We start from the raw sequence: 21,507 nt of genomic DNA on the forward strand, positions 1-21,507 counted from the left end.
GATTGGCAACGCTTCCAGAACTTTCACCCAGGGTGCATTAAAATCCTCTCGATGCCCTGCTGCCTACGTGTCGTAGGAGCATATTGACGCTAATCTGGAAAGTGACACCTGAAAATCGCATTCTTCCACCTACGTTGTTGAACTTCCGAAACAGAATCTCACATGAAGATCACAACTCCAATTGATCTCGGTTCTATCTTGAACCACTGTGGCACAGTTCGTTAACGATATATCGCAAGTTCAAATTACGGAGCTGGTTCCCTTGGGCTCTGTTGACGGGATCGATTCCCCATCATTTCATAGCTCAGCTTTGAACTCACTTATTCCTTGGAAGGAGAACTCTTGGTTAGCACCAACCCCCCTCATGGGAGACGTATATGGCGTAACTGTACTCCACGATCCTGGCCAGCAAACCAGATTTGAGTAAGCGCTCCAGGCTCTCTTCTTACTTTGCCGTAACACAGATCTAATGCCTCCAGCCTCGTTGCTATCCATGGCATCAATGGTCACCCGTTCAAGACATGGACGCATCAAAACGGCGACAACTGGCTGGAATACCTCTTCTCGGATTTGGCAGACACCCGAATTATGACGTTTGGATATAATGCTCAGGTGTTCACATCAAGCAAGGGTTGCGTGTCAGATTTCGCAGAACAGCTGCTACAGCATTTAACAAGCATTAGGAGATCAACGGATAGCATCGTAAGCTGCTTTGGTTAATGTATCCTGACTCTAAAGTCGCACTACATGCTAATGAGATCAAGGAGCGACCGATAATATTTGTGTGTCATAGTTTAGGCGGCCTTGTCGTCAAAAAGGGAAGCAACTCCAAATTGATGCAATCAATATGCTAACAATTTATTTGCAGGCTCTCTTATTAGCACAAGAAGCGCACGATGCGAGCGCTATCAGAAGAGCAACTCTACTGGTGGTTTTCATGGGTACACCTCACAGAGGCTCTCAACTGGCGTCTTATGCCGACATTGCAGTTACATGTGTCAAGGCAGTAGGGTTTAAGGCAAACACAGTGAACCTTCTTCAACTTAAACTGGACTCCGACGACCTTGAGGATTTAGGTTCACAATTCGGGTCACTTTTACAATCAGAGGGACTGAAAGTGCTGGCGTTTATGAACTTAAACCTATGAAGATTGCAGGGGTTACAGATGTTGTGGTAAGTTACGTCAATGTTATTCTACTAAGAACATATGCATTGAGCTAAGATTCGTGCATATAGGTAGTACCTAAGGGTTCAGCAAAACTGGGTTTAGGGCCACCCCTAGAAACTATAATTCCCGTGGACGCAAATCGTCGTCAGATAGCCCAATTCTCCAGCAGGAACTGCAAGCAATATGGGATTGTTAGGTCGAATCTTGCATTCATCCTATCATCACAAATCCAGACCTCACGAAATGATAGTAAGAATCCAAACGAAGTTTTCAACCCCTTCCTCTACTGAAACTTCTCATTTTGTGTCTGTAGTTTCAGAGCCCAAATAACATCCAGCATTCATTTGTTGGCCTGCCGACGCTAACAGTTTATTCAGGTAACTTCTCAAAGGAAGCTGGATGGAATGAGATCCTACTATGGTTGGATGCGCTTCGAAGCCAACCAGGAGCAGTTCTAAAAAAAGAACGCGCCAACGGAACGTGCAAATGGGTCCATGAAAAGGGTTCCTATGAAAAGTGGAGAATCTCAGAAGGCTCCGATAGGCTTTGGCTAATTGGGAAACCAGGTACTTTAATGATTCAACCTCCTAGCCCCTTGAGACTTAACGACCTGATCTAATCTTGTCAATTTAGGAGTCGGCAAGAGTCAAGACCGTCTTATCAAATTATATTTCAGAAACACTGAAATCCCAAAACGGCAAGGTAGTCTTTACTATACACTGTCACTCATATCGATCATTGAATGATCCGGTACACATTCTTGTTCGGGATATTCTTTTTCAGGCTCTTCAAACTCCAGTCTTATCGGCCAGGGTCAAAAAGCGACTTCTAGATCTCAAGTCCCAAACTAACGCCATGTCGGATCTTGCCCTCGAGACCCTTTTGGAGGTAGTCGATGATATATTCCGTGGCAATTCGAGCCTTTACCTAATCGTTAATGGTATTGATGAGCTCAATCAACAATCCTTGGAGCTGGAGTCCTTCTTGTACAAAGTGGGAACTCTCTCGGAACTAGGAGGACCTTGTAAGGCGCTGATCGTGAGTCGCAACGCTCCGTTATTGGAAAAGCTGCTTGCATCCTAGAGGACAATGACAATATCCAGTCACGATTCACTGCGTGATATCACTATTTTCTTGGATCAAAAGCTCGATGGCGCAACTCATCTAGGGCATCGGCGAGACGAAGTTATCCAGAGGCTGGTTAACGGGTCGAAGGGCTTATTTCTTTGGGCAGATCTTGCTGTGAGTGAGCTTGACCATTTGAGGACCTGGAACGAGATTTTGGCGCTGCTTGAGAATGGAAACCGTGGTTTGGACTCGACCTATGCGTCTATTATCAAACAATTGGACACATCCTCTGAGGGACTTTGCCGGATTCGAGCCAAAGCTCTTCCCCTGGTTGCGGTTGCATGCCGCCCTTTTCGTCTGGAGGAAGTTCATAAGCTTCTTGCGGTTGAGGTTTCCAAAAAAATTGTTGATCCTGGAAATAGACTGCTGGGCGGATGGAGCACTTTGTCTCTAGCCTGCGGGCCTTTCCTCCAAATCAATGAACTCGGCATCATAGAGCTTATCCATGTGTCCGCCAAGGATTTTCTGATGTCTCACCCATAGGCACTGTCTTTAGCACGCGATAATCTCATAGGTGGCTCAGCTAACATAGAGATGGCGTGCATATGCCTCTCATATCTAAGTTTTGCTGTCTTTGGGAGGCTTCCAGGGGAGGAAATCGAAGCCATGGATGTCAACAGTCTCACCAAACAATACCCGCTACTAGAATACGCTTCAAATTTCTGGTCAGGTCATTTCCTAAGGTCTGAGAAGATAACAGCTTTACAATTGACTCTTCTAGAGCAATTTCTCAACTCACCCTGCAGTGTCACATGGATGACAACCTTCTACCCGTACTTCTGCCAAAAATTGGGAGAAAATCACAGAAAAATTTTCAGATCTCAACAATCTATTATCGCTAAGCTGAAACAGAAGCTGCGAGTCTCTGGAAATGTTGACCCAACTCTCTATAAGCTTTGCATGGAGAAGTTCGACCGAATCTTGCTAGAGTCGGTGCAGTACTCTTTGCGGATGGAACAATTTGGCTCAGGCCCGCTCGCAAAAAGCACCCTTGAAAAGAAACTACGACTTGCGGAGTGCTACTCTGTTTATGAGATAAAGGCAGCCAAGGAGATTGCTTCCGAAACACTTGAATCTTCGCAGGAGCTCCTAGGCCGTATGGAACCCCTAACCCTGGAACTCCAACACACGAAGCTTCGTACAGAAATGCATATTCAGCAAAGGAGCCCGACAATAGATTCCCGCGATCTCATTCCGAATTTCATCCAATTAGTCGAAGATCACACTAAAGTGTTTGGTCCAGACCATGTTAGAACCCTGGACTGTCGCCATGGCCTTGCGCTGATGCACTTCAGACGCCGGGACATTGCAAAGGCCCAATACCTCCTAGAACCTGTCTATCGAAAGATGGTAGAAATACTGGGTAGCACATCACGGGCGACCCAGTCAGTAGCCAACAACTTAGCATCTTGTGCAAACATGCAACAGCAATGGGACTACGCGGAGAAAATTCTTCAAGCCATTCCAGAGCTTACGAAAGCCGCTGCCGAGCCTTTGGAAATCGATATTACCGGTTTTCATGCAAACACTCTCCATGCTTTATCCATCCTGGCAGCTATCCTTGCCGCTAGAGGTGAAGATCAAAGATCAGAAATACTACACCAGCGTGTGATTGATGGCTTCACGGTTCTGGAAGGCCCAAAGGCGCACAGAATATATGAAAGTGCAATAAACAAGGGCCAGGCCCTACGAGACCAGCACAAGTACGGCCTTGCTCGAAAGCACTACCAAGAGTGGTTGAAAAGGTCAGATCAGCATCTAGGTCCAGAATCAAAGCACTCTCGTGAGATACGAAAAAGGATAGCTGACTTGGACTCCAAGGAGAAGAAATGGAGGGAAACAGCGCAAATCATGAAAGTTCCTATGGTTCAAGCTCTGCCCTTTGGACAGGGAAGGACTATGACTATATTTGTAGCTATTGCGATATTGATTTCGGTGGTATTTTCCTTTGGGGCTACCTATTTTAGGAAATAGACCTGCGCAGTTGGTTTCGAGCCTTGCGGCCATCGGAATGTTGGACGAAACCTTTAAAATGGGACACCTTTCTCAACTGCATTTGTCATGCAATCGCCCTCGTTCTTTCACAGCGACTCAATATCTAAACCACCTTACCGAGTACGTGCTTCATTACATGCTGAAAGCAACGGCAGGCAACTCCTCGCCAAAGCGCTATGGCTTGTACTCGGCGATGAAGGCTGGGGGTGCCTTCATCAATCACAACGACGCCGCGGACAAGCACAGCCTTGATAAGTCGTTCAGTACTGCAGAGGCGCTTTTCCGCGAGCGCTTCGGTCGCGAGTACTTGGTCTGCGTCGATCTTAGTTCTCTGAGCAAGAGCTGAGGCTCGAGAAAGAGCGATTTGTCAAGTACAGAGGCACCGCGCGTGTCAGGCTCGAAGTGCTTGATTTCCAGTGGAACGAGCCAAGAGAGCTCAGTCGAAAGAATGTCGAGAGGATGAAGGAGATCTTCCGAGGAGACAAGAGGTCATATGGGGGCATTTGTCGGCTGGGCCCTCGAAACCATATTCCTGCTGTGGTTGAGCAGTCTGACCTTGACGATGCCATCCTCGCTTCCGAGGTATCGGCGGAAAGATTGCTGAGTAATCCCGACAATGACCCGGTGGGGGTGAGCTGACTAATCCTGTGGTGATTTTCTGCAACGCAGCAAAAGACTGACCAGGTCTTATTTCGTCCCCACCTCCAAGACGAATATACCGTTGATAACCTTTGACTCACGATGCCTCTCTTCTCCGCCCTCACAGACTTCCTCAGCGCCCTCTCCCTCACCCTCTTTATCCTCATTATAGCCTACGTCGCCTTCCTCTGCTTCACCCCGCCGATCCAAATCCCCGATAACCTGAACGAAACCAACCGCAACAGCTTCGCAAACAACCTCCTTGTCTACTACGGTTGCAGCGCCATTGTCATGCTCATCAACATGTACCATGCTTTACTCTGTTTCACGTACCCGGCGCCTCCGTCAATACTCTGCCCGAATCCTTTCAATCTCTCCCCCAAACTCTTCACCTGGAGCCCTCACACAATTCTCTGCATCGCCCTTATCTTACTCTCGGGTCAAGTAATGCTGCTATGCTTCAATCAGCTCGGCCCTATCTCGAACTTCGGACTTACCGTGCCCAAAAAACTAATCACAACGGGTCTATACAGCTGGCTTCAACATCCTTACTACGCCGCTAACTTCGTTATATTCCTCAGCAACAGCGCGTTAATTCAAAGACGGGATGGCGTGGCTGCATGCTGGCTACCGAAAAGCATCGTTGATGGTGATAAATTTGGGATGTTCTTCCAGATTGGATATTTGTTCACGGTAGCCGTTGGATGTTGGGCGCTGGCTAAGAGGATCAGGAATGAGGAATCCATGCTGAAGAGAACATTTGGGACAGAGTGGGAGGAATATCATAGACGGACGAAGCCATTTCTCCCTGGTGTGATTTGAGGCAGCGTGCTGGAATGGTATCGATTATCCTTCCCTTGTGCAATGTCCGATGTATTGCTCCTCTCCTGGAAGCCTTCAAGTGTTGTTGGGACTTACTTCTTTATTCTCTCGTCTGACTAACTTGGGAACTAGCTACTTAGGCGGCGGCATTGGAGGGAAATATATTACGTATATCTTCATCATGTTGCGCCGAGAAAAGGATTTTTTTTTTGACAGCCTGGGAACCGGTTAGATACAATAAGATAGTTTGCGGGAAAGTTACTTTATTTAGGACGATCTCCTGAGGCCTTTTTCTAGGGATATATTCTTCCCATGAAGTAAAGCTACCTCAATTTTGGCAAGGTCCGTCTTGTTGTTGCGTGAATGATGTTCCTGAGAGCATTCTTCCTACAGGCACGTGACCAGAAATTTCAAATATCGGCTTCGCCTGCAACGCACCACAATACGAAGGTATACAACTTCAGGAGAATGGAGGGAGAGAATAGAGGGAGTTAAGTCCTTAGCTGCAATATCCCGGTTTGGAAACTGTATCAGGAGTACTACATAGGAGAAGGAATTTGGAGTCGCGTGCTTCAGGATACAACGAGCAATGGATTCTTGAGGGGCGGGTTAGAATATATTGGAGCATCCTAATTTATGATGTGAATTCATGATACGCTCTGTCTTACTTCCCGCCGCACATGCTACTTTTGGTGGTCAGCTGCGCCTCAGTTTCGGTATCCCTTCGTCCGGTGAGACATTACTAGCGTATCAGCCACAGGGGGCTCTCTGGCTTGGCTGGCGGGGCAGAAAATTATGTGGCTTCAGGAATTTTATTGGGTGCCACAGCTGCCCACGCTAGTAATGTCTCACCGGACGAAAGGCTACCTCTACTCCGGGGTGACTAAGCTCGTTTTAAGCCACGAAATCATTGATGCTTGCGTCTCCGAAGTCACTGAAGCAACAACCGTCCACACCCCATCGAAACTTGAGAGTCCAAAATTCCTAAAAACAATTGAGAAGATACAACTGGCCCCAACATGCTAGATCCATTCTACCCACCTCCGCCTATTCTGGTCAGGGCTATCCAACCCATAGCGGACCTATTAAGCTTGTCGACCCTTCCGCTTCACATTCATGAAGTTGTAATTGGATGGATTTGCTATCATCTCATTTACACAACTATATCACCTATCATCTCAACCTGGCTCTTCCCAGCAATCTATCCTCACCTCTCAGCGCGAACAACAATAAGCTGGAATGTACACGTCACGTCCTTTATACAATCCTCGCTCATAACGATATTCGCCCTGTTCGTAATATGGAGTGACGAGGAGAGAAGTGAGATGGATTGGGCAGGGAGGATATGGGGATATACTGGAGCTGGAGGAGTAGTTCAAGGGTTTGCCGCAGGGTATTTCTTGTGGGATTTAGTAGCCAGCACAATGCACCTCAACGTGCTTGGTTGGGGCTCTTTAGCACATGCCGTCAGTGCATTGCTTGTTACTAGCCTAGGATTTGCAAGTTTTCTCCCTTTTACCCCATCATAACAGCTTGATTTTCTACTAGTCTAAGAGCGTTTGGCTGATTTATAATATAGCGTCCATTCGCAAACTATTATGGCCTCAACTTCATCCTCTACGAGATCTCTACCCCGTTCTTGAATATCCACTGGTTTTTCGATAAGCTCAACTTGACCGGGTCTCGTGTGCAACTATACAATGGCATAGCCCTTCTCACAACCTTCTTTGTATGTCGAGTTCTATGGGGGAATTACCAATCTATCTGCATCTATTCGGATGTGTGGACTGCCTTACACACACCAGGGTTCTATCCTCAGATTGTGAAGGACAATTCTATATTTGCCTACCGAAATATTCCAGGTTCGAGATCGAACTCTGAGTATGGTTTTGGCAAAATGGGCCTACCAATGTGGCTCGTGTATGCGTATCTGGGAAGCAATACGATATTGAACTTTTTGAACATATACTGGTTTGCGAAGATGATTCAAGCTCTCAGGAAGCGATTTCAGCATTCAAATTTAAGCATTAAGAAGGAGAGGAATTCTGAGGTAGACATCGGGCAACATGTAGATTAATTGAGAGAAAACTGTGGGTGGGTGATAAAGGAAGGCTTCAGGAGACGTTTGAAGAAGAGACTTTGCTCGTTGCAATGAATCCGATCTCAATACCGATTCGGTGTTCAAGTTTGCGTGCTCGATTGATCATATTCAAAATATAAATTTACTGAGTTTCTTTGGTCTGCTAAGGGATATCTTGTCAAAAGGAGAAGTATAAGCAATAAGATCCATATACGCCATCACTTCCTTGTGTCGCTCCTTCAATTTGAGATCCAATCCATATACGAAGTACTGCGTTCGCCTCCATATCAAAGCCATATCCTCCTCTGATACTCATCCAGCAAGCCAAGCATGGGAAGTGTGATCACATGACTGACCAATGAGGTTTTAGCCTTCTGTCAAATTCAATATGAGTGAACAAGGCCATCGGTCATTCCCCTTAAAAATGAGGAATAATTTGTGTCCAGTCAGGAGTTCTGTAGGCCGCAATTGGCAGCTGCCTAATGCTGATAATTGCTTCGACAACCAGAAATATTCTGGCAAAAACGTAAGCTATTCCGCAGATCGAACAAAGTGACCCTAAGATGAGGTAGCTGGACCAGTGTGCCTGACGCGCTAAAACCTTGTCCCAGTACGCATCGATCGCTTTCGACTCGTGGGCAAGTAAATTTATCACTAGCCATAGCAAGGCAGATGCGGCCATGTAGATGGACGATGAACGCCACATCCACGCTTCGACATTTGACGGGAAGTAGTCGTTCCACGCAGCAATGTGAACACCTCCGTAGGCCATGCTGGCAAACCATAGCACCATAACCATCACGAGACCTGCGGTTCCTCTCAGAAGGTCCTCACCTGGCCAATTTGTTGCGGACCACGTCACAAGTTCCTCGGTCATAGGCTCGAACCAGTCACAGCCATCCTTTTTTGCCTCTGTATTACATCTCGTAGCGAAGCGTTGTCTTATCGCGGGATACATTCTCACAGCATTAGCAGCCAAGCGCCGTCGATTAAGCTACATGGTGCTTGGACTGTGAGCCTGCTCCGATCTACCTGAAGAGATAAAGCCTTCTGTTGGACTCAAGGGGCGTGGACGAGGTCCAAAATAGCTCGAGTGGAGGCCATTTCCACACTCAGGAATCGATGTGCCAACCACATCGCATATTTGACCGGAGATACTTATGGAACCTTGGCTCGCAGTATCGATAGGATTCTTTTCGTTCTTAGTGTTGTCAAGTTTACCTTGAGATCGAGGCGTAAAGAGTGCAAGAGCTGATAGTTCTGGGTCGACCCAGGTCCGCCGAAGTATCCCAGCATGAGTGCCACTCCACCCACTAACTTGGCTGCTCATGTACATATACGCACACAAAGGCTCGACGCAATCCCCTTCGAGCTTCGTTGATTCGTGTACCAATCGGGGTTTATGCCACCACAAGATGTAGATGACGAGCGCACAAAGGACATGTCCCAAGATATTGACTTCCAGTAACGTTACTGGAAGACCAAGCACAACCCGTGCAATAACTTGCACCAACATCCATCCAACCTGGAGACAGACCAGGAATTTCGCCAAACCATCAGCCTTGCTCTTGTCAGCAATATCATCCTCCTGAATGTTGGGAAGATGGCCACATCTAGCCAGTAATGCAACACCGCGAGCCGACAGTGTCAGACGTTGACTGCCAGGAACGAAAGGCAAGCCCCCATCTGCGGAAGAGACATCCGCCTCGATGAAAAAGCCACCTATTCCTGCATAGAAGCTGTGCACCATCGTCCACGGGTAACTTGACTCCATCGATGCGGATTTGGTTTCCAGTGATATATCCTATGACTGGTGAGCATACTTTACAGATAGTGACGGCCAGTATCGATATCTTGAACTACCTTGGCTCGATTCTCTACTTCGTCTCTTCGTGGTGGCATCAGGATCTCAGCCTGTCTCTTCACTTCTGCATGCAATTCTTTCGCTGAATTGTACTGCCTCCAAGCCGCGAACACCACCAGCTCTGGGCCAACAACTCCTATCAATCCCCATTTCAAGTGTCTCATCAAGGTTTGTGCGGGTAGTTCGTCGTGTGGAGGAATATTGAGATGCATCGCAGACCATACACACAACCCCAAGGTAAGCAGGCAGGAGAAGACGAGAGAAATCGTCCCTCTGCCGGTCGGATCCGAGACCCAGCCTACGGTAGAAGCTGTGGCGTTACTGGTAGCAATAGCAACTGGTGTGCTCGCTGAGAGGATAGACATGGCGATTCCACAAGATAGATCTGGGGTTTTATGCGGATGGTGTTGTTTAGTATTGGAAGTCTAAACATGCGATAATGATGAGGAGAGCCAGGCGACACTGAGAACATTCTGTAGTAGATATGAGACGCTTCAACCCCCTCTCATTGACTTGCGCCATCCTGATATACACAGCTAAAAGACGGATTCCCTGACCTTGCTGCGAATCCGCGTCTGGGTTCGTAAGCCGGCGCCCCGATCCGCTCTCACGACAAGGGCGCTATCGGCGTTAGAGAATGGCTGCAGAAGTGGACTGAACGACTTGTTCACCATAATTTGAAACCATATCCATGTTCATCTTCCAAAGCTTGCCATTTTGTTGGGTTGGAGGAGGGACTTGCGTCCCAAGAGTTCGGATGAGAAAAATTTCCGTTTCGAATGGTTTACGGAAAGCGGTAAGGATCAGATGCACCAGCGGAACTTTTAACTTACGACTTACCCCCCCGCCCCTAATTAAATATAACAGTGGATCAAAGTGCAGGGGTTTTTTTGTCTGGCAACTGGACCGTGCCAGGCTGGTTTTGTGGGGACCTACTATTACATTTATTTAGGGGGGGAGAGTATGACTTATGACTTATGACTCAGCACGCGCATGCTTCTGGTGCTTTACCCCTGTGACGGCGGGATCGAGGCAATGGTACAAAGGCTCAAAGATCCAGGAAAATCCCATGTATTGAGAATACTAAGCTAAGGAGAAGAAGGAGAGAGAGAAGGAAAGGGGATAAAAGGAGGGAAATACTAGCTAAAACCACTGAAACGCCGGCTAGCTAGGTGAAACCAGTCATGTGATAGCCACCCCCCTTTGGCCCCCAGCCAGCGCCGTCACAACCCCACCAAAAATCGCCCACATACCACGCCCCCTCTCCCTATGCCTCTATTACTACTTAGAATATTACTCTCTCTTTAATTCTTATTTATATATATAGGAGAGAGGGGTGGGCGGGGGGTGGGCGGGTGAGGAGGGCGAGCAAGCAAGTTAAAAGTGAAAAGTGAAAAGTGAAAAGTGAAGAGTGAAAAGTGAAAAGTGAAGAGTGTAATGTGTGTTAAAATGAAGCTTGATTTCTTGTGTTTTCTATGAAAGCTCCAGCTTCCTTAAAACTCTGGAAATTACGTCCCCACTTAAAAGTGGACCACAGAGCGCACGGCGCCCTGATTTCAACAATGTGAAATGTGAAATGTGAAATGTGATGAGGCATGCGAGATTGCGAGAGGAAGCCTTATAATTACAGGCTTCTTATCGCTAAATTTTAGGGTAATAGTCGCTAAATTATTACTAAAAAATTGGTACGTAACTGTTTTATACTATAGGGTGCGGCACAGATTTTTAGTAGGGTCCCCTTATTTTGCACTTACCCCCTTCCCCCTACTTCGTATATCCCCCCTCTCTTACCCCTATACTTATAGAGAGAGAAAAGAATTAAAGACAGTAAATATTTTAAGTAGTAATAAAGGTATAGGGAGAGGGGTATAGTATATGGGCGTTTGCGATTTTTGGTGGGGTGAGCACGTCCCGTGCCGAGTCATAAGTCATAAGTCGTAAGTTACTGTAAAAGTTCGCTGGCACATCACGTCCTTACTCGTTACGGCTTTCGGTAGCTGATGTGCGCACAAAACCCCAATAAAGGTGAAACGACAACTTTCCAATAACTCTCCATCAAATATTCTCACACCAGTTAATACACCAGGTCGGAGTTATGGCATCTGAATCGATATTACAGTCGCGCAAACGGGCCTCCCCTCGCCAAGAAGTTAATATTGAGCAAGTCACCATCAAGGCTTGCCCCAGCCGACCTTTCCAGGTTGACGAGATATCGAAGGTACAGGCAGGCAGAAGAGCCCGACTTACGCTCTTACTCTGGCACGAGCTGGGTGAGTACTTTCCATACAAAGGCCGCATCTCCCTCGGTAGAGTAGACAAGCTGAACAAACTGCTCTGAAGCGCCGTGGCAACAGTTAGTCCTTGTGTTTCAATAATCCTTCAAGAAAATGCTCAAAACTCAGCAGAGATAATGAATTCATCATCTCCGGCTACCGGTAGGTCACCCAACACTGCTTACATTCAAGGACCATGATTCATAATGGCACAAACAGTCCTGCATCTGGATCTTTCCGCCAATCCATGAAAAGCTTGAGACACATACATAACGAAACAGGTACGTACCTCTCTTTGGACACTCCCCAGTGATCTAACTAGATTAAAAACTTTTAGTGAATATATACTCCCACCTGTTCGGGGCGGTCCTCTTCGTCACTCTTCCGTTTTATGTATATGCCAAGGTTTATCCTCGCTATGTCAGCGCTCAACTGGGCGACATCATCGTTTTCTCCACTTTCTTCTTTGGAGTGGCCATATGCTTCTTTCTCTCGGCGTCGTATGTCCTTCAATACTATGATTCTCCATTCCCCCATTAATAGATGGGATGTTGCAGCTTCCATATTGTGGCGAACCTTAGTGAGTGTGTAGCAGCACGAGGAAATCAACTTGATTATGTAGGTGTTGTGGTTTTGATGTGGGGATCCACCATTCCTTCCATCTACTATGGGTTTTACTGTGACCCAAACCTCCAGGTACTATACTGGTTAGTGGTCAGTGACTATCTCGTTTCATCTCCCTCTTCTTCTCCGAATATCTGAGGGGTTAAGAACACGGAGGCTAACAAACTGCGTATGTAATGCGCACAGCGGTACAGGTCACCATATTAGCAGCTGCTTGTGTTGCTGCAACTCTCGATCCACAATTCCGCCATCCGCGTCTTCGGCCGTATCGGGCAGCGATGTATTCTGGCTTGGGTCTTTCTGCGATCATATTCATCAGTCACGGGGTTGCGATTCATGGCTGGGAGATCCAGAATCATAGAATGAGTCTGGGCTGGATGGGATTGATGGGTGGATTAAACCTCATAGGCGCGTCAGCTTATGCCACCAGGGTTTGTTGCTCACCTCTTTCGAGTTACATATTTTGACCTAGTCTAGATTCCGGAAAGATGGTATCCCCGGAGACATGATATATATGGCAGCAGTCATCAGATTCTCCATTTCATGGTTATCTTCGCTGGACTGACACATATGATCGGCTTGCTGAGTGCATTCGATTATCTGCATACTCAGATTAGTCCCTGCACATAGGTGGAACATTGGCTGTGGGGAAGATGACTTTGACCTATGCACATTTATGAGCGTCGAGCTCGCCAGTAGACTCATACTTCCGCGGGGAGTATAAGTGACAGGGAGAGAGATAAAGCGTTATGTCGATAGACGAATTCTCTCTCAAAGTCAAAGAGGTAGTCAACCAACTTTCTTCCTGTGATACTAGACCGTTTCCAGTATGGTACCGAGATTTCTTCATAGCAACAGTATTGTCGATTGTAGATACAGGATATCTGGCGCCACTGATTGAGAAAGAGAAGGAGCATGTACAGTGCCCTAGGATGATCTTAGAGGATAGTGCTGCCAAGGGCTTCAAGAACGCATTGAAGCATAAATTCAGTAAGCTGTTTCGGCCAATGTCGAGATGCTGAGTTGTTCTGACCGTATATGACTCTGTAGAGGTCTCCTAGAGACTTTTGAGAGCTGACATGATCAGCGTTGAAGTCGATGGGTCGGAATGATACATTACCAGTTGACATCGCCTTGTTGAGTTACATCAGAGCTGCCGGAGCCATTGTCATTATTGAGATTCCGCAAGCTGAATTCCTCAACACAACATCGAGCAAGAGTCTCTGTTCAAAGCCCTTACTGGCTGGATGCGCCTTCGGTCAGCCTCGAGGCTCGTCCGGAAACTCGCATAGACAATTCTGTACTTCGAACTTCCCACTTCGGCTGGGGGTCGTCATCTCGACCGTCCGCCTATAGAGTACGTGATCCGAGAATGGAGAGTGAAGGAAGAGAGAACATACCAGACAATGAGCACATGGTGTAGTAGTCACCTATACCCAGTTTGTGCAGTTGTAAGTTAGCCAGTACTTGCAGCGCTACTTGTAATACCCTCCTGAGCCAGACATTTTGGACAATGAGATGTGCAAGAAAGAAGACTCAAATAAATGATCAACTGGACAGGACTCTCACGTTACGGAGGGTATACTTGTAGTCCCCATGGACATTCGACCTGATGATGGCTCCCATTCCACAATATTTGGAGCAATTGGCTAGGACGTTGACGAATCCACTCAGTAGGGCTATCCGTTGAGCTGCAGCAGCGCCCGCCCTTCCATGATCAAATATACCGCAAAATTGCAGCAAATCAGAAGCCTTCGATCAGGAATTAGAGATTATGATTTGCTTAAAAATGTCGCTTACATCGTAGCAGGGCAAAATAATATAGCGAGATTAAATTTGCTAGGGTATCCAGCCACAATGGGTTGTCCCAGCTAGGCCATATTGGCCTGGCCCCTCCATTTTTATATTATAAAGCTTCAATTTTACCATAACGCGTCTGCAAAATGGACCATCATCTCATTCTCAATGTCCCTACTCCCAAAGCTAAGAAGCAAACGTCAAGGAATAACCGCTTATATATCCAGACCTTATTCCACTACGCTGGCTTTACCGTCGATTAAATCCTCCTTCAACTTTACAATCTTATGCGCCGACAAGTCGAATGCGCGCTTGAAAATCCTCTTATACCAAAGAAGAATTAACGTGGGCGAAAACCATTCCTTAATATATCTCGGCAAAAGCTCCTTATCGATTAGGTATATGCATTAAAAGTCTATTGTCGAATCCCGTAAGATAAAATACCATTTATATCTGGGTAAGACTGTGGAGTTAATGCGATTCGGGCTGCTTTTAAGAAAGGCTTTGCAAAGCAAGATGCAAGGATAAGGCCACTAATCTCTGAGAAGAACCGTATTCTTTGTCTTGAATTCGCGCGAGAGCATATTAATTGAATAGACAAGCAGTGGGCAAGTGTCTTATAAAGTAACGAGACGTGGGCTATACCGGGAAAAAATAAGAAGACAAAGATTATACGGCGAATTGGCATGTCAGAGCTCTTTTACCTGAATTACATAAAACCATATTAGTAAAGAAGAATCGGGTAAATATTTTGGGGATATATAAGTAAGTTATACGGCAAAGGGCCTTACTTATTCTGGGAGAAGAGCTAGGGGAATATTAACTCGGCCTCTTATTGCGAGTAAATCCTTTATTTATTTAAGAAGTATATGCAATTGCATTCTAGGCTCGTTTTTTAATAAGATAATATAGGAGAACACGCAATTACTATAATAACCTTATAATTTATTTACTATAATATCTACCTGATTAAATAGCTTCCCTACTCTCTAGATCTTAATTCAATTGAGATTATATGAGACAAGCTAAAGAATTATATCCAAGCAGGAAACCCTTTTATTTACAAGTGTAATAGGCGCACGTAATAAAGCATGAGTGAATATTAGATACCGTGAATTTGGTTTCTTATTTTAGGTAATCCTTGCATCGGGATCGCACAAATCGCGCAGGATTATATTTCCTAATTAAATAAAGGGCTTCGTATACTTGGCTAAGCACTAGATGTTACAATTCAGCTTTCCACCTGGTCAGCTGACATAATTGTATAACTGGCATTACCCATATCTCGTTGCCCATATCCCGCCATGTCCCGTTACTTCCAGGTCACATGACTACGCACGTAACACGGCCGCATTGCTAAGGAAACATGCTTGGAATGCACTAGAGATATTTAGAATACTAAGCCCCTTATAGGCTAGTATATTATAGAATATATACTTTTTCTTATAATTTCCTATATTCTAGTTTTTTATTCTTTAGCTATAAATCGTCTTTATAAAGAATCTTTTATTTTATTTTTTAAGTATTAAATATTATATTTATAATAATATTTAAAGCTTACTTTTTTAAATATTATAAAGAATTTCAAATAAATTAATTTATAATTATTAGAAATAAAAGCATTACTAAAATAATAAAACCTCAGAAATATAAGTAATAGGCTTTAGAATAATAAAAGCAAAAGCTTTAAAACCCTTAAAAAAAATTAGATATTTAAATCTTTATAAATATATATTAGTAATATATTAGAATTTTTTTTCGAAAATTCGAAAATTCAAGAATTTTATATAAAGGCTATTCTTTAATTAAATTCTAAAATAATAGATATTTATAAACTAGTAATTTAATTATTACTTTTAAGCTTTATTTTATAATCTTATAAGCTTTATATTAATAATAAAATTATTAAAAAATATATTAAAAAAAAGTATAATAAATTAATTTTCTAAAATATTATATAATTCGAAATAATATTAACTTTTATTAAGGCTTTTAAGGCTTTTAAAGCTTTTATTAGTTTATTTTATTTCATTAATAGTTTTTTTTATATTAAATATCTTATTAATATTTCTAGAAACTTTATAAATAAATTTATAAAAATAAAGCCCTTTATTTTTATTATAAAACTTCTATATATTAAAAATCTTATTATTATTAGAAAATTATATAAATAGGCCAAGAAGCCTAATTTCTTATTTAAAAATATTAATATAATTATTACTAATTATTAAAAAGAATTAAAAAGCTATTATATATAAAATTAATTATAAAAATATTTAAAGCCTTTTTAATAATATTAAGCTTTATAATACTAAACTCGAAAAGAATATTAAGTATTATATAGCTATAATAAATCGATATATAATAACTTTAATTATTTTAGCTTTATTTATTTCTATTATTTTCGTTTTTGTTTTTTAAAATATTTTTTAAAAATTTCTCGAATTATTTTATTTTTATTTTTATTTAAAATTTCCTATATTTTATATTTTCTTTAAAGATATTAAAATTATTAAGCTTTTAAATTTAATTCTTTTTACTAGAAATTATATTATTTTTAATAATTAGTTAATTTAGATTAAAAATAAATTATAAAGTAATATTAATTTTTTTTTTTTAAAAAAAATTTAAGATTATTTATATTTCTAATAAATTTATAAGTAATATTCTTACTTTAACTAACTTTTATATTAATAAAAATAGTTTAAATTAGTAATATTAGCTTTTAAAGTTATAGAAATTAATATATATATATATATATTATTATTAATATAACTATTTTTTTAAAAGTTATATATATAATTATAAAACTAGAAATATAAAATATAAATAATAAAATATAAATAATAAAATATAAATAATAAAATATAAATAATAAAATATAAATAATACTAATTAAATAATTATATTAGCTAATTAAATTAAAAGCTAAATTATAATAATATTTAAAAAGCTAAGCCCTTTATAAGCTAATATATTATAAGATATATATTTATATTTATATTAGTTTTTTCTTTTTTAGTTTTTCTTTTTTAGTTTTAAATTATTTTTATAAGAAATTTTTTATTTTATTTTTTAAGCTTTAAATATTATAAAATTTATTTCTAAAAATATTTATAATAGAATTAATTTTAGAAAAATATTTATTATAAAATTAAAATTAGATTTTAAAAATTACTTTTAAAAAAAATATAAATTAAATATTCGAATTTTAAAAAGTTTTTTTTAATTTTTAATTTTTTTAAAATATTATATAATAGCTTTTAATAAATAATATTAAGTTTATTTTTAAAGCTTATTATATAAAAAAAATCTAATTTTATTTTAGAAAGTTTTTATTATAATTTAGCTTTTAATTTTATTAGCTAATATAATTATTTAACTAGTATTATTTATATTTTATTACTTTCTAGTTATATAATAATATATATAATATAATAATTTTATTATAAAAATATATTAGAAATATTTAAAAAGCTAAGTCTCTTATAAGCTAATATATTAAAAAAAAATTTATAGCCTTTTATATTCTAGTTTTTCTTTTTTTAGCTTTAAATTATTTTTATAAGAAATCTTTTATCTTGCTTTTTAAGCCCTAAATATTATATTTATAATAATATTTAAAGCTTTTTTTTTTAATTTTATAAAGAATTTCAAATAAACTAATTTAGAATTATTAGAAATATAAGTAATAGATTTTAAAATAATAAAAGTAAAAAGATTTAAAATTTTAAAAGAATTAAATATTTTTATTTTTATAAATATATATTAATAATATATTAGAAATTCTTTTAAAAACCTAAAAATTAAATTTTTTTATATAAAAACTATTTTTTAATTAAATTCTAGAATAATAAGTATTTATAAACTAGTAATCTAATTATTACTTTTAAGCTTTATTTTATAACTTTATAAGCCTTATATATATATTAGTAATAAAATTATTAAAAAATAATAATAAAAGAAAAATATAATAAATTAATTTCCTAGAATATTATATAATTTGAAATTATATTAACTTTTACTAAAGCTTTTAATAAGGCTTTTAAAGCTTTTACTAGTTTAGATTATTTTATTAATAGCCTTTTTTTAAATTAAATATTATATTAATATTTCTAGAAAATTTATAAATACATTTATAAAAATAAAGCTTTTTATTTTTATTATAAAGCTTTTATATTTTAATAATTTAATTATTATTAAAGAACTATATAAATAAACTAAAGAATCTAATGACTTATTTAAAAATATTAATATTATTATAACTAATTACTAGAAAAATATTTAAAAGGCTTTTATATATAAAAATATCTATAATAATAATAAAAGCCTTTTTAATAATATTAAGCTTTATAATATTAAACTTAAAAAGAATATTAAATATTATATAATTATAATAAATCGATTTATAATAACTTTAGCTACTTTTACTTTATTTGCTTTTATTATTTCTATTTTTTTTATTCTTACAAATTCTTTTCTAAAATTTCCCGAATTATCTTATTTTTATTTCTATTTAAAATCTCTTATATCTTATATTTTCTTTAGAAATACTAAAGTTATTAAATTTCTAGATTTAATTCTCTTTATTAGAAATTATATTATTTTTAATAACTAGTTAATTTAGATTAAAAATAAGCTAAAAAGAAATACTAATTTATATTTTTTTTTAGAGAATCTCAAAATTATTTATATTTCTAATAAATTTATAAGTAATACTTTTACTTTAATTAACTCTTATATAAATGAGAATAATTCGAATTATTATTATTTGCTTTTAAAATTATATTTTTATTTAAAAAGAGCTATATTTTAATTCTAATAAAATATAAAATACTTATTATAATTTTAATAAACTTTAAATATATTTTAATTAAATATTTCAAGAGTTTTATATTTTCTTTTTATAATTATTTATAAAAAGCAATATTAGTTTTTAAGATATTAAATATAAACTAAACGAGAAGCTTTTATTAAAGCTTTAGAAATTAATACATATATATTATAATAATTTCTTTATTAATATTATTTACTTTATTTAATACTATATTATTAATAATTAATAAATTAAGGCTATATATAAGAAAACCAAGAAATATAAGAAAATAAAAGCTAATTTAACTAAATTTATTTCTAGTATTATTTATACTTTTTTATACTTTTAAAAAGAAATTTAAAGAGCTTATATTTATTACTTTTATTAAATATTTTTTTTTTTAAAAGTATAAATAATATTTTATAAAAACTAAAAATTTCTTAGTTATTAAATATTACTTATTTAAATATAATAAGAAAACCAAAATAGCTTTCTTTAAAATTAAGCCGAGCCTAGTTCTTATTTTAGTAAAATATCTAATTTCTATTTTAGTATAGTATTTAGAGAATTTAGGCTTTAATTCTAATATAAAACCAGAAAATAAGTACTTTTAAAAAAGTTTTTATTTTAGGAACTTATAATATTAATTTAATAAAAATTTATTTAATTTATTTAATTTATTTAATAAAAGAAAATACTTTTATAATATCTTATATTATTAGTATAAATAAATTAAAAATTGAGTTTTCTTTATTTATTAATATTAAAATAAATAATTATACTTTTATTAATATAAAACTTATTTATCTTATAAAATAATTCTTAGAAATAAAATTATGACTTCTTTTCTTATTTTATATTATATATGATTTTAATAAAAATCTAATTAAATTTATTAAGAAATATTTAGGAATTTTGTTTTTTATAATAAATATATTAATAATAAATATATTAATAATAAATATATTAATAATAAATATATTAATAATAAATATATATTTAGTAATTCTAATTTATATACCAAATTACTAATATATTTAAGGATCTTAAATAGACCTATAAATTTTAGCTTAAGCTTTCTTATTTTAAGTTTAATATTTCTTATTAATAATATTATTTAGGCTTTTTTAAAATAGTATTTAGCTAACTAGTATTTATTATAATAGATTTCCTAGTTATTTTATATATAATACTATAAGTTTTTAAGCTTTTCCTACTTTATTTTAAGGGTTTCTAGCCTTTTATATATAGCTAATATTTTTTCTATAATTCTATTTTCAGGATTTTATAGAAATTAAGAATAATATTTATAATATATATAGAAAAATATATCTTATAAAATCTAATATTTTAAGTTATTATATATAAATTCTATAAAAAATAATTTCTTAAACTAGTTATTCTTTTAAATATTATAATAATATTTCAGGTAATATTCTAGGGCCTGATTTTGCCTTTTTATTTAATTATTTATCTAAGAATAATAAGCTATATTCAAATACTATTTATATATTAAATAAAAGTAGAAAGCAGACTAGAACTAGCTAGTAAATACTATTTCTTAATCGGAAATAATTCTATTAGAAGAGTTAAAGATTAAGAAAATATATTTCTATATAATCTTAGTAAGTTCCGGAAAGTTAATTATTTTATAATATATAATATATCTTGCTATTTTAGAGTACTAGTTAATAACTATAAGAATTATATTAAAATCGGGACCTTTTACCGGGTTTTTATATAGTAATAAACCTATAATAAAATTTATAGAGATCTTATCCCAAAGTCTTTTAAGCTATAATAAATTACTAAGCAAATTATATAGTAAATGCCTCTTGGCCTTAATTCTCTAGTAAATATTATATTCTTAATAATACTTGCAAATATTTTCTTTTATATTTTCCTAATACTAGAATCTTCTAAAAAGCTTAAGAGTTTTCTCTATTCTATAATATCTGGCTATTAGGTTATTATAATAAAACTTTATAACTTTTTAATATAAAGCAGGATTATTAGATATAATAATACTTAAATAATACCTAAATAAGCCCGAATTATTTTTCCAGATTTCTTTTCTCTTAATATCTCTCTTATTAAGCCTCTATTTCAAAATATTCTAATATTAAGAATTATTTCTTTAAGTTATTTAGATAATATCTAGAAGGAATTTAGATAAAGAGGCTAGTACTATAGCTCTTTTAGTAGCCGTATATATTTATATATAAAGAATTAGATATTTATAATTATCTAATTTAAAAACTCGAAAAACTAAGAAATCTTTAATTCTATTAAATAATATAG

The 21,507-nt window shown here is 37.3% G+C and overlaps 10 protein-coding genes across 10 annotated transcripts; 9 read left to right on the top strand and 1 right to left on the bottom strand.

Annotated features, from left to right (window-relative positions):
• Positions 1-468: 468 nt before the first annotated feature.
• K444DRAFT_526216 (uncharacterized protein) lies at positions 469-854 on the top strand (the record flags this gene model as incomplete). The annotated part of the gene is made up of 2 exons (XM_024874523.1): positions 469-702; positions 765-854. Coding segments are annotated over 2 exons (324 nt in total), but the record flags the coding sequence as incomplete, so codon positions are not given.
• Positions 855-983: 129 nt separating this feature from the next.
• Positions 984-2,150, top strand: K444DRAFT_367440 (uncharacterized protein). The gene is made up of 4 exons (XM_024872242.1): positions 984-1,173; positions 1,237-1,417; positions 1,546-1,734; positions 1,802-2,150. Exons 1-4 carry the CDS (start codon positions 1,144-1,146, stop codon positions 1,912-1,914), a joined length of 513 nt encoding a protein of 170 aa, XP_024738214.1. The 5' UTR covers positions 984-1,143; the 3' UTR covers positions 1,915-2,150.
• A 569-nt stretch (positions 2,151-2,719) lies between these two features.
• Positions 2,720-4,651, top strand: K444DRAFT_367419 (uncharacterized protein). Its single transcript, XM_024872241.1, has one exon. It carries the CDS (start codon positions 2,831-2,833, stop codon positions 4,268-4,270), a length of 1,440 nt encoding a protein of 479 aa, XP_024738215.1. The 5' UTR covers positions 2,720-2,830; the 3' UTR covers positions 4,271-4,651.
• On the top strand, positions 4,628-4,882 carry K444DRAFT_485580 (uncharacterized protein; the record flags this gene model as incomplete). Its single annotated transcript, XM_024873098.1, has 1 exon — positions 4,628-4,882. A coding segment is annotated over one exon (255 nt), but the record flags the coding sequence as incomplete, so codon positions are not given.
• A 150-nt stretch (positions 4,883-5,032) lies between these two features.
• K444DRAFT_526388 (uncharacterized protein) lies at positions 5,033-5,752 on the top strand (the record flags this gene model as incomplete). Its single annotated transcript, XM_024874538.1, has 1 exon — positions 5,033-5,752. The coding sequence occupies one exon, from the start codon at positions 5,033-5,035 to the stop codon at positions 5,750-5,752; it is 720 nt and encodes a 239-aa protein (XP_024738217.1).
• Positions 5,753-6,695: 943 nt separating this feature from the next.
• Positions 6,696-7,980, top strand: K444DRAFT_611557 (DUF887-domain-containing protein). The gene is made up of 2 exons (XM_024879969.1): positions 6,696-7,251; positions 7,332-7,980. Exons 1-2 carry the CDS (start codon positions 6,772-6,774, stop codon positions 7,827-7,829), a joined length of 978 nt encoding a protein of 325 aa, XP_024738218.1. The 5' UTR covers positions 6,696-6,771; the 3' UTR covers positions 7,830-7,980.
• A 270-nt stretch (positions 7,981-8,250) lies between these two features.
• Positions 8,251-10,061, bottom strand: K444DRAFT_642407 (uncharacterized protein; the record flags this gene model as incomplete). The annotated part of the gene is made up of 3 exons (XM_024884736.1): positions 8,251-8,791; positions 8,831-9,636; positions 9,696-10,061. The coding sequence occupies 3 exons, from the start codon at positions 10,059-10,061 to the stop codon at positions 8,251-8,253; spliced, it is 1,713 nt and encodes a 570-aa protein (XP_024738219.1).
• A 1,666-nt stretch (positions 10,062-11,727) lies between these two features.
• K444DRAFT_367546 (uncharacterized protein) lies at positions 11,728-12,344 on the top strand. Its single transcript, XM_024872243.1, has 4 exons — positions 11,728-11,966; positions 12,037-12,049; positions 12,102-12,250; positions 12,307-12,344. Exons 1-3 carry the CDS (start codon positions 11,792-11,794, stop codon positions 12,133-12,135), a joined length of 222 nt encoding a protein of 73 aa, XP_024738220.1. The 5' UTR covers positions 11,728-11,791; the 3' UTR covers positions 12,136-12,250; positions 12,307-12,344.
• Positions 12,166-13,223, top strand: K444DRAFT_642408 (Hly-III related protein; the record flags this gene model as incomplete). Its single annotated transcript, XM_024884737.1, has 5 exons — positions 12,166-12,250; positions 12,307-12,469; positions 12,527-12,683; positions 12,788-13,024; positions 13,071-13,223. The coding sequence occupies 5 exons, from the start codon at positions 12,166-12,168 to the stop codon at positions 13,221-13,223; spliced, it is 795 nt and encodes a 264-aa protein (XP_024738221.1).
• A 119-nt stretch (positions 13,224-13,342) lies between these two features.
• Positions 13,343-13,949, top strand: K444DRAFT_628374 (uncharacterized protein; the record flags this gene model as incomplete). The annotated part of the gene is made up of 2 exons (XM_024882908.1): positions 13,343-13,583; positions 13,681-13,949. The coding sequence occupies 2 exons, from the start codon at positions 13,343-13,345 to the stop codon at positions 13,947-13,949; spliced, it is 510 nt and encodes a 169-aa protein (XP_024738222.1).
• Between the last annotated feature and the right edge of the window lie 7,558 nt (positions 13,950-21,507).

Source organism: Hyaloscypha bicolor (assembly GCF_002865645.1).
Source record: "Hyaloscypha bicolor E unplaced genomic scaffold K444scaffold_56, whole genome shotgun sequence".
NCBI lineage: Eukaryota > Fungi > Ascomycota > Leotiomycetes > Helotiales > Hyaloscyphaceae > Hyaloscypha > Hyaloscypha bicolor.